This window comes from Cynoglossus semilaevis, chromosome 13, assembly GCF_000523025.1.
Source record: "Cynoglossus semilaevis isolate Cse_v1.0 chromosome 13, Cse_v1.0, whole genome shotgun sequence".
NCBI lineage: Eukaryota > Metazoa > Chordata > Actinopteri > Pleuronectiformes > Cynoglossidae > Cynoglossus > Cynoglossus semilaevis.
The window spans coordinates 8,058,911-8,074,849 of NC_024319.1; the positions used below are offsets into that span (position 1 = coordinate 8,058,911).

A 15,939-nucleotide genomic window follows, 5' to 3' on the forward strand; every position below is an offset into this window, starting at 1 on the left:
ATATTTAAAAAATCACCCAAAAACATGACTTGGGGTCCAAAAAGTATCTTTTATAAGTAGTTCAATATGCACTAAAATGCAAGATTAGGTCCTGAAACATGCTGCCAAGTGACAAAAAAAGACAAAAAAACATGAACAGTTCACATTTTGCAGGAACTTTTTTTAAATGCACTAATTTTGTGAGAAACTTGCAGGAAAAGATGAAATTTTAAAAATAAATTTTACAAAGGTTTTTGTAAAATAAATAGTTTTTGACCAAACATAAGATAACATTTTTTTAAAAACTAAATTAAAATTTACATTGAGTTTAAGCAACTTAGTTACTTATAATTATTTATTATTATTAAAATTATTGATGCAAAAAAAGGATGTTATACATCCACTCTGCAAATAGTTGTTTTTAATCAACAATTTAAATACAAATAGTCTGTGACAACTTAGACTGTTGGGTGCTGTTTAAATACCTGGCTACAACATGAGGTGGCTCCTTTCATATTTAATACCATCACAATGTCCTTTTATCACTTTAACGTCAAATTTAGCGCAAATTCTCAAAGATCTGCATGACCAATCCAGCTGCAATTTTGATGGTGTATCACTGTCCATCCTAAGCTCACAGTCTAGACTACAACAACCAGGAGCTGGGACCAACTGCCATTAAAATTGTACGTTTGTATTATTTCTTACTGTGCTCCTACTTCACGGAAAAGTTAGCTTTAGGATGCTAAGCTATGTGAAAATAATCACATCATGACATCATCAAGGTACATATTTCTTAACTGAGAAAGGTTTTATTCAAATAACAGATACTCTACTCACCCCCCCGTGCTTTCGTGGGTTTGTTGTGGAAGTTTCGACAACCCTAGTTGAGAGGTGGCTGAGATAGGATGAAGAATGTCCTTTTTCTAAGTCTTCTGCTCGGCAATCCTCAACCTCCATTTTTTCTTCGGCACCAGCCATCATCCAATGACAGGCTAGTATGGAACACAATCTGTACCATAATTCAAATTAAAATGCATTAGCAGAAGTTATTTTTCGTTTTCAGAATATATCGGCATTTTTTGACTCATAAATAAAATTTAAAAGAAATTATCTTCTTCTTCAAGTCTGCTCATTCTGTGACTTAATTAAAATGAAAAAGAAAAGGACTTTTAAGTGTAAAACATGTTTGTGTTAGAGAAGTGCGATATAGGACTTTACTTTTAATGTCCGAGGTTGAGCAGACGGATGGCCTTTTCTTTTTTTCCTCTCTGTCTTGATTCTCAGGCAGCTGAGATGCTGGTCTGATGGCAGAGGAGAGAGGAGATAATTTTCGAGGTGGATGGGCTGTTTAAGGATCTCCGGACCCATAGTCCCGGAAGGTTTTGTGTAAATGTCCTGCAAGTTTTGGAGGGTGGTTCTGATGGTACACATGGCTGAATGGACTGTCCTTTAAGGGCCAAAAGTCCAGCTTCCTGTCCATATAGTGCTGCACCCACACAAGATGATCTCAATAGTACAGGTGTAAAAGTTCCTGAGCACCTCGAGGGGGAGCCAGAAGTCCCTCATTCCTCTGAGGTAGAATAGACTTGGTCTGGCCGTCTTCACAGTTGCACTGATTTGTGGGATCCAGCACAGGTCCTGTCAGATGGTATCTCCTTATTTTGACTTAAGAACCTGTCTTTGATGAAAAATAAAAATGGAAAATTAGGGTCTTTCAATTAATTATTTATTTTTTAATACGTTTTGAAAGTATGGTCTATACATATAAGGCTGGTCAGATTTATCACAATTTCGCCACTAGGTGGCAACAAATGCAACACCTATTCCATAAACCCACGTAAAAAACTGATGTCACAGTGCTCTGAAATCACTGCAGTATTGCCTTAGATTATTTGAGATTTTTTAGATTTTTTGTCATTTCCGATTTTAATTACAAATTTCTACTTCAATTTGGTTGAATATAGTTTGGCCTAATGACATATTATTATTGTTTATAATTGTCATTATTGTTTACAACAACAGGAACAACAATAATAATGACGATATTATTATTAATAATAATAAAAACAATACAATAATACGTTTCTTGTATGAGATCATTCTTTTGAGTCCCACATAAGTTCGTTTTAGATTGGATGTTCCTCGCGGATCTCTTCTAGGGATCGTTATTTAAAACAAACCTATAGACACATATGTATATACATGTACAGACACAAAGTGCATTTCAAAGAGTACCGCTGGACAAGCTGTAACGCTGACAGAAACAGAATAACTATTAATTGCAGAGTATTGGAGAAAACATAAATGTGCACCAACACATTCAACGCATTTCATGATTTATCCTTATAGACCCAGGTTTGGTTGTTTTATGCGTGGGATAAACTGGGTTAGAAATAGTACAATTTGTAATTTAAAATACATTTCCTTTTCATTTCAAATGTGAAGTTGTTGACGGTTCCTAAATATCCGCGTTACCAACGCTAACCCAACTTCACCGCAGTGTCTTTTGTCCAGAAAACATTGGACAGATGATCAAGCTGAAACAGAACTTTGTTTGTGTTGGCTGTTTTTCTTCGTCTTTTCTGGTTCACCACTAACGTAATGCGGTAACACGGTTTTTTTTTTACCAAATGCAATCTCCACATTCTCTAAGAGATGTAGTTGCTAAATGTACAGATGCTAATAGCATTGTAGCCGCTGTTTCACTGTGTATGTACTGCTGGATCGTGCAGTGAGCGTTTTTCAAACAGAAGCTGATCCACGAGTGCTATTTTAGCGATCAATCGATTTCTCATTTGGACCCCGAAATGATAGATAACAGTACTTACTCGTAGATCGCTGTCTCCTACATTATTCGTGTAGAAAGATTGTTCTGTTTTGTCCGAAAACCAGAGATACAGTCACTTCTGATACAGAGACGCAGAGAAACCAGAACATGTTAACATTCATGTGCTTAAAACCGTGTCCGAACATTTAGTGTCTAGACTTAATCGTCATTGTGCTAGGGATTGAAAGTTTTGAAAGTGAAAGTTAAGTGACTTTCAAAAACCAGTGGCAGAGTTCTTGCCAAACATAATTAGCATGGGAAAATGTTTTGTTAAATACCAATTATTTCCATCAATCATCATACAGTTCATACGAACACCCTTTTTTCTCTTTTTCTCAGTGGTCACCTACATTATTCATTATTTTACAGCGAGGAGATGTTTGCCACGGCTACTAGAAACTTGGTGGAGGAGGTGGACCATGGAGGGTTACTTATCCCTGTGTCCAGCCTGAATGACGTCATCGATATACTGACGTTGGTGGTGAAACGCAAGCGTTTCTGGTTCTGGCAGAAGCCCAGGCATCTGCCCACAGATTTTACCCTCAACGATATACTTACAGGAGACACGCCCATAGAACCAGGTAATCATCACAGCCCTTTGTCCAAGTCCACATGCTGTGTCGTGTGTAACTCTGATGCCATAGAGTGCTTGCTTCATCGTCCATAGTCATAACAGAGACAGACTTCATCAAATTCAATGGAACCTATGGTGACAACATTCACAGCGGGGTGGATGCAGAGCTCCTCCACTCCAACGTGAGCCTGAAGGGTAAAGACTCTCTGAAGCTGCAGTCCTACTTTGGAAGTTTGAAAAAAGAAGAAGTACACGTTCAGAAGTTACTACATGAATCTAAAAGCAGGTTTGTATGTTCCCACCTGGAGTCAGTTCCTTGTTTCCTAGATTAGGTGTAAAAAAAACAAAAAAACATTAGAAATAAATCTTATCTCCTTTAAGGACATGCAAACAGCAGGAGTGACCTTTGTCTAGTTGTAAACATAGAGTTCAGTTGAGTGTTAACACTGGTCATATGCTGTTTTTGTTTATGTCTTTCCTTTGTTTTCGTGTTGTTAAAAATGCTGCAGAAAAAATGATCAAAGTAATGATTATAACTATGAATGTTTTGTGGAAAATAACCCAATTTCACTTAATTCGTCCTACCACTTTTTATTTACTACAAATAAATAGTAATACAAATTACAAATAATTATTCTGTAGGCTTGGCTTTATAATTAAGATTGAGGGATAAGTAACATTAGCTAAATGTCATCTTATCAGTATTTTTAAACGTTTCAAAGGTACAAACTTAAATGTCATTCTCTAGTCAGCAATGTTGCTCTTTACTGAAGTAAATAAAACTAAAAATCAAATTCAACACTGATGATGTTGTAATTTACCATCGCAGAGTCCTGGACATGTCCCACAGTTTGATCCAGCAGACGAAAGAGAAGAAACGACAGGTTTTGGGAATTGTGAAGGAACGGATCATGACCACCACACCCTGCTCTGTCATAGAGGAGGTGCAGCAAGCCGGACAGTGTGGGGCAGGATTGAGCTTCAGCTGTCCCCGGACCACTAAGGTGGGATGTCATGAGATAGAGAAATGAAATTCAGATTAATTAAAACTTTCAGCATTTACAACAGACACCAGTGAACCTTGAACATGTCTTGGATCTTTGTTCCTGTAGATTTCTTTAAAAGAGAACACAAGCCTGAGCAAAGACAGTAACGTGACCATGGAGATTCCCTCACACACTGCTGTGGCCTACGGCCTCATAGAGCTGGAGATCAAATACGATGGATGCTTTGGTGAGGAATTCTTTCAATTATATTATGGATTAGTGATTAGTGATCAGAAAAGACAAGAAAATGTTAAAATAATGTTGTCGTGTGCTCACCTTTAGTTTGTTGGTCTTTCTTGGCAGAGTTATGTCTAATGTCAGACACCACTGGAGGTTTTGAAGTTGACGGTCCTGTGAAGAGGGGGCTGCTGGGAGTTACAGGGGCATCGCCACATGCTCATGCTAACAGTAAACTACAAGAGGGTAAATTGCAGCTTAAATAAAATAAATATCTATATATATGCATATATAACTTTACATATATACATATATACTGTATATATGTACTGTATATATGTATAATATGTCATACATATTTTACATATTATAATGGTTCCATTGATTTCTTTCCTCCACAGACCTCCAAATTCATCATGAATATTTTCATCTGCTTTCATCTCTTCCTGTCACCACAAAATCACGCCTCTTTCAACAACTTGCACCAATTATCCAGGACCCAGCAGCTGTCAGAGAACTCCAGACTGTGGTAACTACTGATACATGGAGAAACAACATTGACATTTTCTATTTAATTTGTCCAAGACATTTTAACATAGTGTTGGAAAATATTTATATGAACACATCTAATCAATTTCTAATTACACCGTTTTTTAAAAATGTCTCCCTGCCGTGTCAGTTGGACCATGTCTGTCTGGACCAGAGCAGTTCTGCCCTGGATGACATCAGCGCAACAGAGCCTCCGAAACAGAAAATCCAAGCCATCCTGGACCTTGTGAAACAGTGTGATAAGGAGGGGTCAGTTCCAACTGTTGAGTCCACATCAGTCCTTACAGCCATACACCTCATTATCAGCTCATTGGATGGTGAGAGAAGCCACGCACTGCACAGCCTTTAACTTTAGCCGACTTTTCAAACTGATGTTGCGTTTGAAAAGTCATTGTTCACAAGGTGGCCTCAAAACCTAATACCCTGTTTTGGTGGTTGTTGGATTTTCAGAGATGACAAATGACTGCCTTGCCATTTTGGGAGTGTGCTGCAGCCAAGCAGAGCTACAGACAATGGATCAACTAGTAGGTTACCACAAAAAAAAATTTGAAAGGCAACAACGTGATGGATCTCAGTGACCTCACGGTTCGGATGTCTCACATCTTTTCGCAGGTGTCCTGTGTATCAGGTAAAGGAGAGCTGCTGCTGAGCAGCAAAGACCAGACTCCACTGACAGAGGACGTCTTTGAAAAGGTCGTTCATCTGTTTGCCTCCTCTAACGTGTCTCTGAGAAAGGACGGGGACACTGTGATGACGGAAATAAACCCAGAAGCAGGACACGCTCCTCTGCTCCTGTGTATCGCTGTCAGGGCTCTGGCTTCTTTGTCCGTCTGCTGAGGCTGAAGAGAAGATGCTTTAATAACCAACAACTACTTCAGACTCTACTGTGCCAATGTGAAGAGGGTCAGTGTTTTTTTAAACTTTAAACTGATTTTTTTTAGGAAATATTTGAGATGACTTTACTGGATGGGAAACACCCAAACAATTCTTTTTTTTAAGGGTGTTATAATTATATGTATATTTTTGCATAGATTTGGATCACATTTTTTGGTAAAGCTTATCACTGTGTCTTTTGAAATAGTAACCCTGAAGCCAATCAGAATCAATATAAAGGGTCCATTATTTTAAGGGCTGCCTAAATAAATGCATGTATAAATTTCAAATATTATTTTAAGGACTGCCTAAATAAATGCATGTATAAATTTGTGGAATTAATCATTTAAATGTTCAACATTGTGACTCATGAGCACAATGAGGTCAACTGTATGACCAGTATTTTCACCATCCATCCACTGATAGTCTCTTTTACATAGATAGTCATAAATGCATCACTGTTTGCAAACAGCCAGTTCACCTGAGTTTTACAAACAACTCCTGTAAGATGCACAGAAATAACTGAAATCCATCAATTTATTCAAGTTATTAAAGTCAAGTTATTAATTTGTCTTAATCACAAATAGAAACAGTTGTGAAACTTACATCTAACTGTTATCTCAATTTATCACGATTAGTTACAATACCTCGCTTGTATTCAATATTATCATATTATTGAAAAATAAAGTCAAAAAATGACCTTACTATAAAAAACGTGTCATGTCAATGTGAGAAAACAGAAATCAGATGGTTTAAAAAACACTTGTTTTTTTTATTTCACAAATGAAAATACATCTTTTTCCCGAAATCTTGTAAAATATACCTTTATAAGTCAATATGAAATTAAATCAAAACAGTTAAGTTTTTTTTAGCAATGTCACATCAAGAGGGACGGTTCACTGAGTTACAGCACCCTGCTCAAAAGTCCTTACTGACACACAACCATTAACTGTTCTTCCAGTCAAAAACAAACATATGATCTAGGCTTTGGACACTCAACAGAATTTATGTACTTGAGTGCAAGGAAAATATTGAGTCAACACTGATGTACTACGTCCTGTACAGGAATAAACAGTAGGTGGCATGATATGGTTAAATTAGACAGAAATTGTGAGATAATATGCAGATGACACCATTCTAATCTTGTAGTGATGATTGAGATGAAACACTGGTGATGTGAGTACTGTAAACTGAAACACTGAGGTATTCTTTTCAATTAAGAAAACCCTCTTGCTCCTAATATAATAAATAAATTTCACATATCGTTCATACTGATGTTAGTTGAAAATGAATATGGCAAAACATGTTTCACTTCAAAACACACTGACATCCCAGTCAGCCTCATCTTCTTGTCTGAAGATGTAGAACTCTTTAAAAAGTTATTTCCCAATAAGAACACGTCCTGTGTGCTGTGATTTGCATAGTGTGTTTGACTATATCTGGCGTTTTTAGAACAAGGTGACTCTGATGCAGCTTTGTGCAACACCCAAATTACACGGGATTCAGTCTGTGTGCAATACAGGGAATACATACCCTAATAATCGCAGACCTTGCAGCGCCAACAGCCTTGTCTGTCCAGCAGGGGGAGTAGTTCATCAGTACACCCAGCTGACCGGTACCCACTGCGGTTCTGTGAATAGTACCTCCACTGCCTGCTGCAGTTTGTCGAAGGCTTTGTCCAGATTGTCATTAACAATGGTCAGGTCAAAGTAGTGACTGTATGCCCGGCGGATCCTGGCACTTTCATCTACAGTCTTCTTCAGATCGTTTTCCTGTTGCCATAAAAGATTTTAACTGTTGGTGGTTGGTTTTTACAGGCTTAAACAATAGCAAGTTTTAGCAACATTTTGAGTAAGACTCAAACCAGACCTCTAAGATATGAACCTATTTACAGAAATGTTCTAATGTTTTAGATTAAATAATCACCCAGATCCGTAATATTGGACTGAGATACGAATCCAGTAGAAAAAGGTACAGGGGGAAAAAAAACATAGATGCAGTAAAAAAAGAAATCTTACCGTTAAAAGTTTAGTAGTGAGTCCAGCATCAACTACAGCTTTGTGCATAGCTCGCAGCGTGTCCAGCTCAGGAGCAGCAATAAACACCACAAATGGCATAAACTCAGCAGTCTTCAGAACTTTCAGGGCCTGAACATAAAATTTAAAGTCAGAACCATGTCGTCAAAAGAAGATCTAAACCTTTGCACTGAGCATGTGTGAGTGTGTGCGTGTGCCTGCTAAATCAACCTGGGGGTTGACATCCAGGATGCAGGTACGGCCCATAGACACCACTTCGTGGATGGAGTCAATCTTGGTACCATAAAGGTTGCCATCGTACTCGCCGTGCTCCAGGTATCTGCCCTTCTTGATGTCCTTCTCCATTTCTTCACGTGTCACAAAGCAGTAATTCTGTCCATTATTCTCCTCTTCTCTGGGACGCCGTGAAGTGACTAAAAGATAAACCCGTTACATGTGGTCTGACAGTTAAACCTATCACGATAACCCCATTGCCTTGATGACTCACACACTCACAAGGAACAGTTGTCCCAAATTTTAAAGGCTCCAGGACGGTAAGTCTGTTTTTCAGGCTCCGTCTGCCAACTCCCTGTGCTCCAATCAGGATAAGTGTTTTCCTCTGGAACGGCGGCATCTTGGCTACCTCTTCATAAATCTGCAGCTCATAACGATCAAACTCTGCTCAAATTAAAACACAGGTAAGTTCAAGTGTTCTTCAGAGGTGAAACCCTCACGTGCTGTTCCTACTGAATACACACCAGCGTTTTTGGCAGTCAGGTACATCAATTTTTTCTTCTTTTTCTTTGAGTTTCGAGTCCCACAGAGCATCCCTGTGTCACACACAGACACATAAACAGCATCACAGTCACCACTCGCCTGTGCTGCAGCCAAGATATTGTTGACTACAATGGAAAATACAAGTGAAAAAAATGACTGGTACTGACCAGAACCCTGAGTGTCCCAGTCTTTTCTCACAAACGCTTTTCTTTTCTCCTCCAAGTACTGACTGGGGATGAGACCGGTGGCTCCACCATTGACTTTGCATGCCTGTTCAAAGGTCAGAGACAGATTAGAAATACTAAATGGTATTTTATATGCAGAGACAGTATGCAGAGATTAGAAGGTAATAAGTACAGCGAATCATCTTTCTATGTGTTCTGTAAATAATAGTAAGAATAGTTCATGTGGCATAGCCCTCATTATGTTATTTTAACAATGTGAATGGAGAGAACTAGTGTTACAGCCTGACCCTTGACTGTGACCAATAGGACATTTCAGCCTATAAGGTTTTCCATACAGATTATATTTAACAACTTCCTCTTTAACACCAAAAATCCACATCTGCCCCCTTACCTGCCACCAGTTTGTGTCCTCCTTGTTTACTACATGGAGAATCTCTCCCTTGGAGAAAGCCAGGCCTGCTTCTTTACAGGGGATCAGGTTGTCAGAATTGGGATTGTAGTTAAAGTGTGGCTTCAGATAAACCTGTAGTAACACAAACAGCAAAGTTATCAGAAAAACAAAAATCATGTCACTCAAATTACAAAAATGACATCTGACTGGTATGCGCGTCCCTTATTAAAAGTTCCAATATATATATTGATAAACTGTTAAACTGCATTTCTGTGGTCATAAAATTTTATTTTTTACTCACTCGTCAGAATAATGACACCTAACTACTGGGTCAGATAATTTAACTTAAGAAAACAGCCAATCACTGTGAACAGGCCTAGCATGTTTCAACATTACAAGCACATGTTAACACAGCATGAAACCAAATACAAATACATATGCAAACATAAGAATGAGATAACTTGATCCTCCCCAGTACAAAGGTCAGTGTCTAACATAACCCTAAATACTGCTCCTCAGTGTCAGCTGTCTGCCTGTTACAGTAAGAAGAAGAGGAGGAAGGGGGGGTGTTCCAGAAAATAGGGTGGTGTATACCCAGATAGTATGTGGGGTATTAATAGACCCCTTGAGGAATCGATTTTCAGGAGCCTTGCATTCTGGGAGCAGCCAGGTCAGGGAGCTCTCACAGGTCTCTAACAGGTATCACTGCTCTACGGACGCTGATTTTACTGGATCATTATGTCCCCACAGATTAGAGGATGAATCTGCAGCATCTCTCTCTCTCCCTCACCTGAGGTGGTGCTGGTGTCTCTCTGTAACTGGGCACCACTTTGAGCGTGATGCTCCCACTGCAGTCTCTCAGCAGCTCCTGGAGTTCGTGGGGGTTGCTGCCGACCTCGTGACCGTTCACCTCGCGAATTATGTCCCCAGTGTGCAGCATGCCCTGCCTGTCAATCGAACTGCCGTGCAGGATCCGTGCGATCACCATCTCCCCCCGCTCCACACGGAAAGTCACCCCCTGAAGGAGATGAGCAGTCACGCAGTAAATTACATCTGCACCTCGTAACACTTGCGTGCATCATGTTTACGGAGATACTGTACATAAAACATAACATATGACATCTTTAGCAGAGCAGAAACATTACATGTTTCATCAGCAGTGCAGTGGTCCACAAAAATGTCTGACAAACTCACCAGTGGTTCTCCAGCCTTCTTTTGGATCCCAATCATCCTGATAGCATCAATTGGCAACGGTGAACTAGTCACCAAGGTATTGCTGTCCAGGGAGTGTTGAGGCATCTCGTAGCACTTTGCAGCCACTTGGTCATGAGCCTCTATCAGAGACTGAGACGGAGACAGAGAAGACATTGGAACATAAACATTTTGGATACTTTCATTATTCAAAAAACAATGTTTAGAGATATAAAACCAGATGAGAGATATAAAAACAACAAACATTGATAGGCATAGAAACACAGATTATCTACATTAAGTAAAAAGATGTCAAATCAACACAATAGTTTAATCTGATAAACTGATCGTTGGCCAAGTGTTTAATAAAAGAGAATAAACTCTCTTGTTCTTACCAGAGCAGCCACAGAGTAAAGTGCAGTGGTCAGAGACAACAAACTGCATTAGCAAATGTGAAGATTTACTGAAACAGTAGGTGACACACTTTTCTCCCCCTCGCTTTACCCACAAAACTCAGTCTGCTATTGGCCTGAGGAAATACTCCCCCCACCCTCCTATGCTGCACTTGCAAGTGGTGGAAAATAGGAATAGTGACAAAGAAGCGAAGCTGCAAAGTAAACTAGGCGAGGGTTGACGTAAAGAACTTCCAGATCCCAGAGATGTACAACACATCGTTTGATTACGCCTCAACTCAAGAGCAGGCAATGATGAAGGGGTGTGACAGCAGCATGGCAAAAATATCAAAAAGTACCTTAAAATGAGGCTCTTGGAGAATTTTAGCAAGCTCTGCAGCAGCGGCATCATTTTCTGTCCGGTCGTTGAGAGAATCCAGGATCTCTGTGACCAGCTGGACATTGTCGTCCTGTACCGCCTTTAACGTCACTTCTTCAAGACGTTCATGGGCCTACACAAAAAACACACACAAACAAACAAAGACACACAAAAGACTTTAATTTAATATGGATTTTAACATAAAAATGATCTTAGTGAATTCTTAATAAATAAAAGAAAATATATAAAGAAATGTGTATGTCATACTCCATTTCATTACAATCGTATAATTACAGTGGAAAACACCATTTATGCCCTCACTGAAGGAGCTCTGTTTTGCATGACAATACAGCACGAGCAACAAATGTGCTCATCGAGCAGGAAAATATCCAGCTTGGAAGAAGGAGCAGCAGCCGCAGCGTAGGAAAGGAGGACAAGAGACGCCTGTGTGACATGTCCTCTAAAGACATTGTTCTATTTATATACACAGTGTAATACCATGACCTCAATCTTTTCTCCTACACAACAGTGCATTTCAATGGGCTGTCTGCAAATTTGGTTAATCTGTACATGTACCATTTCAACTGATTAAGAAAAATAATGTGTCTAATCCCACCATTCCCCGTTTCCTAATGGACAACACACCAGTAAGACTGATGCACACACTGCAGCCATGGAGGTGGCAGTCATCAATTTAGCCCTGGCCACTTTGCTTGGTTTTGTTGGGTGGAGTTGTTGTTTGTTTTTTTTCGTTGTTTTTGTGCTCACAGCTAGGATAAAAGAATGGTTTCGTGTAAATTGTGAAACAACAAATTTTCTCATCACCACAGCACATATACATATAATATAATAATATCACCTCAGCCTAAAACATGTTGCTGCGAGCACAGAGCTAATGTCACCTACAATGGTCCTGGTACAAACAAGCAGGATAGACAGCCCATTACAGACCAGATGATGGGGTTGAGACATAAAGAAAGTTTTTAAATGTTAAATATAATAGAAGTCGTTGTACTGGGAGTTTGCACTAATCTGTGGATGCAGAAGACGGATGAAGAGCTTTAGCTGTCATAAGTCATCAAGCAGAACTAGTTTGAACTGTAAAATACTGCTGTTTGATAAATATGTGATTCATTCCTGTGAATTATTAACAAAGCCTCTCAGTACTATAGCGCCTCCTGTGGCAGCCTTTGTCAGTTGCAAACACTCACACTGTAAATTTCAGTTCCCTAACGTTTGATAATACCAACTCTTGTAACCAACGTGTTTGTAATATTGGTTGAAAAGACATTTGTATGACAATAAAAAAATCAGTAGTGAAACTGTTTTAACAGTGTTTGTGTGCGACCTACAGCAGTACAGAACCAGCCTTGAGAGAGGGCATAACTTACCTTAGCAAGGGAGCGGACAACGGGACTCTCCATGATGCCCCTCAGGAAGATGAGGTCGATGTCTTTGGTACCTGTTGGTAGCTCCTTCAGGTTGTCCAATACCTGCTGCATTGCTGGGGAAAAAAGACGTCCATAACTTTAGCTGAAGATGCTGTTATTTCAGCAGGTGATAATCCCCCCCAAAAAAGTCTGAAATGAAACTGAAAATAAAGTTCTAAACATATAGGAAGAAAAAGAAAAAAGAGAGAAACTGTTCAAATAATGGCCAACAATTAAAGAGAAAGCTGTGGACAGACACTCAATGAGCCGATTCACAGAGAATCCCTCATTTCCATTGCAGCAGCAACAAGCAAACTGAGTCACAAAGGAATTGTTCTACTACTAAGACTGACTGTGGAGGCTGAGCTCAGACAAGAAGAAACTGCATAAAGGCTGGTAAATCAATGCAGCCCACAACCTACAGAATTTAGCCTCATGATTTTTGCAAACCACCAGCTGTAATGTGTTAAAAAAAAAAAAAGATATGCAATTTCTAAATTTCATATTGATATAAACATGAACTTTCACAAGCAACAGTAAACACACCCACACAAATATTTCTGGGCAGTCGACCATGAAAAAAGGTTTTACACACCACACAGCAGCAATTAACTGGTTAGAAATTGTGCTAAGACTCACCCCATCCCATCCCCACCCCACTCCCCACAGCAACTTACCTGAGCCAGACTTTGCATTGGCCACAGTCATGTTTATTTTTGTTGGGCTCAGGAAGGTGAAACTGAGGAGGTGGGAAACCTGCCCAAGTGAGACATTTCAGAAAAAAAGGGGAAAAAAGAAACAAACTAAGGTCAAGTTCTTCAATAAAAGATATAATAAAAAAAACAAAAATACTTGCTTTATTGCACATGTAAATCAAGGGACAGAAAATCAAAACTATCAAAATGAAAAACGACTGCTCCTGCCCTGCAATTACCGCCGTGCCAGCCACAGAGACCCTCGTGGGAATCCTCTGTGCAAACATGTTTTCTCAGTGACACAAAACCATTTCTCCTGGTGCCTCCCTGGGGTTCTTTTATACACACAAAGGATCAAATCCATAAAAGCACAACTTCAGATAAATACATTACACCATCAGCGCTACACACAGAAAAAAAGACTCACCTTCAAATCATCAGTTGCAGCACTCCAACACGGAGCACCTGGACTTCTACAAAACACCCATCTGGTTTCTGGAGGGTGAAAGGGAAAGGGTGAATAACAGTGCACTTAATAAATTAGACTGTCCTTTATGGCACTGAACAGGTGAATAACAGTGCACTTATGTTAGAATTAGACTGTCCTTTATGGCACTGAACCCCTGTTGGTGGTGATAGGAGTAGTTCATGCTGTTGAGCTCCTTTCTCTAAAGGATGCCTTAATTTCACTGGTGTTGTAATGCAGTCAGTCTCGTTGTCCCTGTGAGTCATATGACTACTTCTGGTTTAAACCAATACCACCAGTCTAAACAGGTCCCAGACCAGTAGCTGAAAATTCAATATAAGCTTTTAGGGATTTAAACTCAAAGCTCTGATTGCAGTATCCTTCATCAGTAGGTGACATACTTTAGAGATTTAATAGAACTGTTGGGGACCCCTGTCAGATAGGCAGCAGCTATTACCCACACACCCTGTGGTCCAGATTCTTTTTAGCATGAATGTTCAACACACCATCAGAAAAACACAAAAGAAAACTCTGAGACACACCCAAATGCCTGTGTCCCTCAGGTGCCTTTGAAATATTTGCCCAGGTAAAACTACTGCCCTTAAATTGGGACAATCTCTGGTCAGGTATTTATCCCACAGAGATTAAATATTAATGCATTTTTGAACCAGGTCTTGTAATTCAGTAATTAATAATTAAATTATTAATAATTCTCTTTTTATGAAACAGTAACATTATTTTCAATTCAAACTTATTTTGGTTGACAAATGAATTAATCAACAGACATACAAATGAACTTAACCAACAAAATTGTAAATTCTAATCGGTTTCCAACACTAAATGTAGTACATTTACAGATGAGTGCAGGCTCCCAATTACAGATATCATATTCACAATTTTAAGACATTTCTGATAACCCTACCAACTGGGCTCGCAGCAACGTGTACTGCATTGAGCACTGATGCGATAGGTCTGAAGTTCTACGGTAATACATGTGGCACATTATCGCCAACTGCTGGCCTGGAGTGTGTGCGTTAACTGTTAATTTGCATGTTTCGTCTGAAGTCATCTAATCAAAATTAATGGGTTTTTAATTCGTTCCGGTCCTAATTTACACGTAGCGACATGGATACTCGAAATAAAAGTTGTTTTAAACCCATAAATGTGATGTATTTCTTGTTTGCCCATTCAAAGTTTAGTTATTGTTTACATGCAATCATTTCTTCACGTGAAACCTTTCCTTAACTTACGCCTGAGTTCTATTGTTCTTGGTATTTAAAATGTGAGGCTTAATTTTATGAGAAGAAGCGTTCGTGTTTTATAAAAGAAAAAAACCTCGAGAATGAATGGAAACTCAGTCTAGTCAACTGTTTTAATCAGCCCTCACAGAACATGGTTATTCCCCAGTGTCGTGTGTTCGCGTGGAGTTTGAATTCTGTTTGTATTAAGACATAAATCATTTAACAAAGTAGTTCTACTATTAGCCTGCGGTGAACAATTTTATTCCGTTCCCTGGGCACGAGTTCTGCGCACGTGTGGATAATTCCACACGGATAATAACCAGCCATTGGTGCGTCATTATCTACAGAGAGAGCTCATTTGATCGTCAACTCGCGTTTATTTGCTATTAACCATGGTCTATAACAGTGCACTTGTGTGTTGACATGTGGTTTATTTTTCATTAAATACCCTCAGCTCCTCTTCCGTGTCGAGTTAGTGTTTGCCGTCGCTACGTACAAGGCAAGTTAGCAGTGCTAATATTTGTTAGCACACACTAGCAACCTCTTACACGTGTAAAACGTCTCAAACACCGAGGCATACCGCTGATATGTCAAACTAACAAAATATATGGTAAAAGTTAACTCTGACAAGCTCGCTTACTGTCAGTATTTTTTCACATTAGCAAAACGCGGCAAAGTTGGCTAACAGGTTGACCAGCTGGCGTCTCAATGTGGCTCAAGCTAAAAGCTAAACTAGCCATCGGTACAGC

The 15,939-nt window shown here is 39.3% G+C and overlaps 2 protein-coding genes and 1 long non-coding RNA gene across 7 annotated transcripts in view; 1 reads left to right on the forward strand and 2 right to left on the reverse strand.

Annotated features, from left to right (window-relative positions):
• Positions 1-953: 953 nt before the first annotated feature.
• Positions 954-3,247, reverse strand: LOC107989434 (uncharacterized). 2 transcript variants are annotated; one of them, XR_003051594.1, is made up of 4 exons: positions 3,160-3,247; positions 2,811-2,888; positions 1,201-1,660; positions 954-991 (listed from the first exon to the last, which is right to left on the reverse strand). It is a non-coding gene; the product is annotated as an uncharacterized LOC107989434 (long non-coding RNA). The 2 variants fall into 2 exon arrangements; XR_003051593.1 differs by having other exon boundaries at positions 2,811-3,177.
• LOC103388361 (gasdermin-E) lies at positions 2,431-6,290 on the forward strand. Of its 2 annotated transcripts, none has more exons than XM_008323303.3 (10): positions 2,431-2,588; positions 3,179-3,390; positions 3,477-3,669; positions 4,213-4,387; positions 4,496-4,616; positions 4,733-4,852; positions 5,008-5,135; positions 5,286-5,472; positions 5,606-5,679; positions 5,768-6,290. In XM_008323303.3, exons 1-10 carry the CDS (start codon positions 2,584-2,586, stop codon positions 5,990-5,992), a joined length of 1,440 nt encoding a protein of 479 aa, XP_008321525.1. In that variant the 5' UTR covers positions 2,431-2,583; the 3' UTR covers positions 5,993-6,290. The 2 variants fall into 2 exon arrangements, with proteins under 2 accessions (XP_008321525.1, XP_016893587.1); XM_017038098.2 differs by having other exon boundaries at positions 2,450-2,580.
• The window catches only part of LOC103388362 (MAGUK p55 subfamily member 6-like), a 10,850-nt gene continuing 767 nt past the window's right edge, over positions 5,857-15,939 (reverse strand). Inside the window, exons 2-15 of one of the 3 annotated variants that reach the window (XR_003051591.1) lie at positions 13,911-13,978; positions 13,466-13,544; positions 12,750-12,862; positions 11,339-11,491; positions 10,591-10,740; positions 10,187-10,414; positions 9,397-9,528; positions 8,988-9,090; positions 8,802-8,873; positions 8,560-8,721; positions 8,275-8,477; positions 8,047-8,175; positions 7,562-7,800; positions 5,857-5,994 (exon numbers count right to left, since the gene is read on the reverse strand). Coding sequence is in view for 1 of the 3 variants with exons in the window: in XM_025061791.1 (XP_024917559.1) it covers positions 7,624-7,800; positions 8,047-8,175; positions 8,275-8,477; positions 8,560-8,721; positions 8,802-8,873; positions 8,988-9,090; positions 9,397-9,528; positions 10,187-10,414; positions 10,591-10,740; positions 11,339-11,491; positions 12,750-12,862; positions 13,466-13,496 (1,653 nt within the window). In the remaining 2 variants the exon portion in view is untranslated. Of the gene's footprint in view, positions 5,995-6,779; positions 7,801-8,046; positions 8,176-8,261; positions 8,478-8,559; positions 8,722-8,801; positions 8,874-8,987; positions 9,091-9,396; positions 9,529-10,186; positions 10,415-10,590; positions 10,741-11,338; positions 11,492-12,749; positions 12,863-13,465; positions 13,545-13,910; positions 13,979-15,939 lie in introns of those variants that run through there. The other 2 variants (XM_025061791.1, XR_003051592.1) reach the window with 2 other exon arrangements.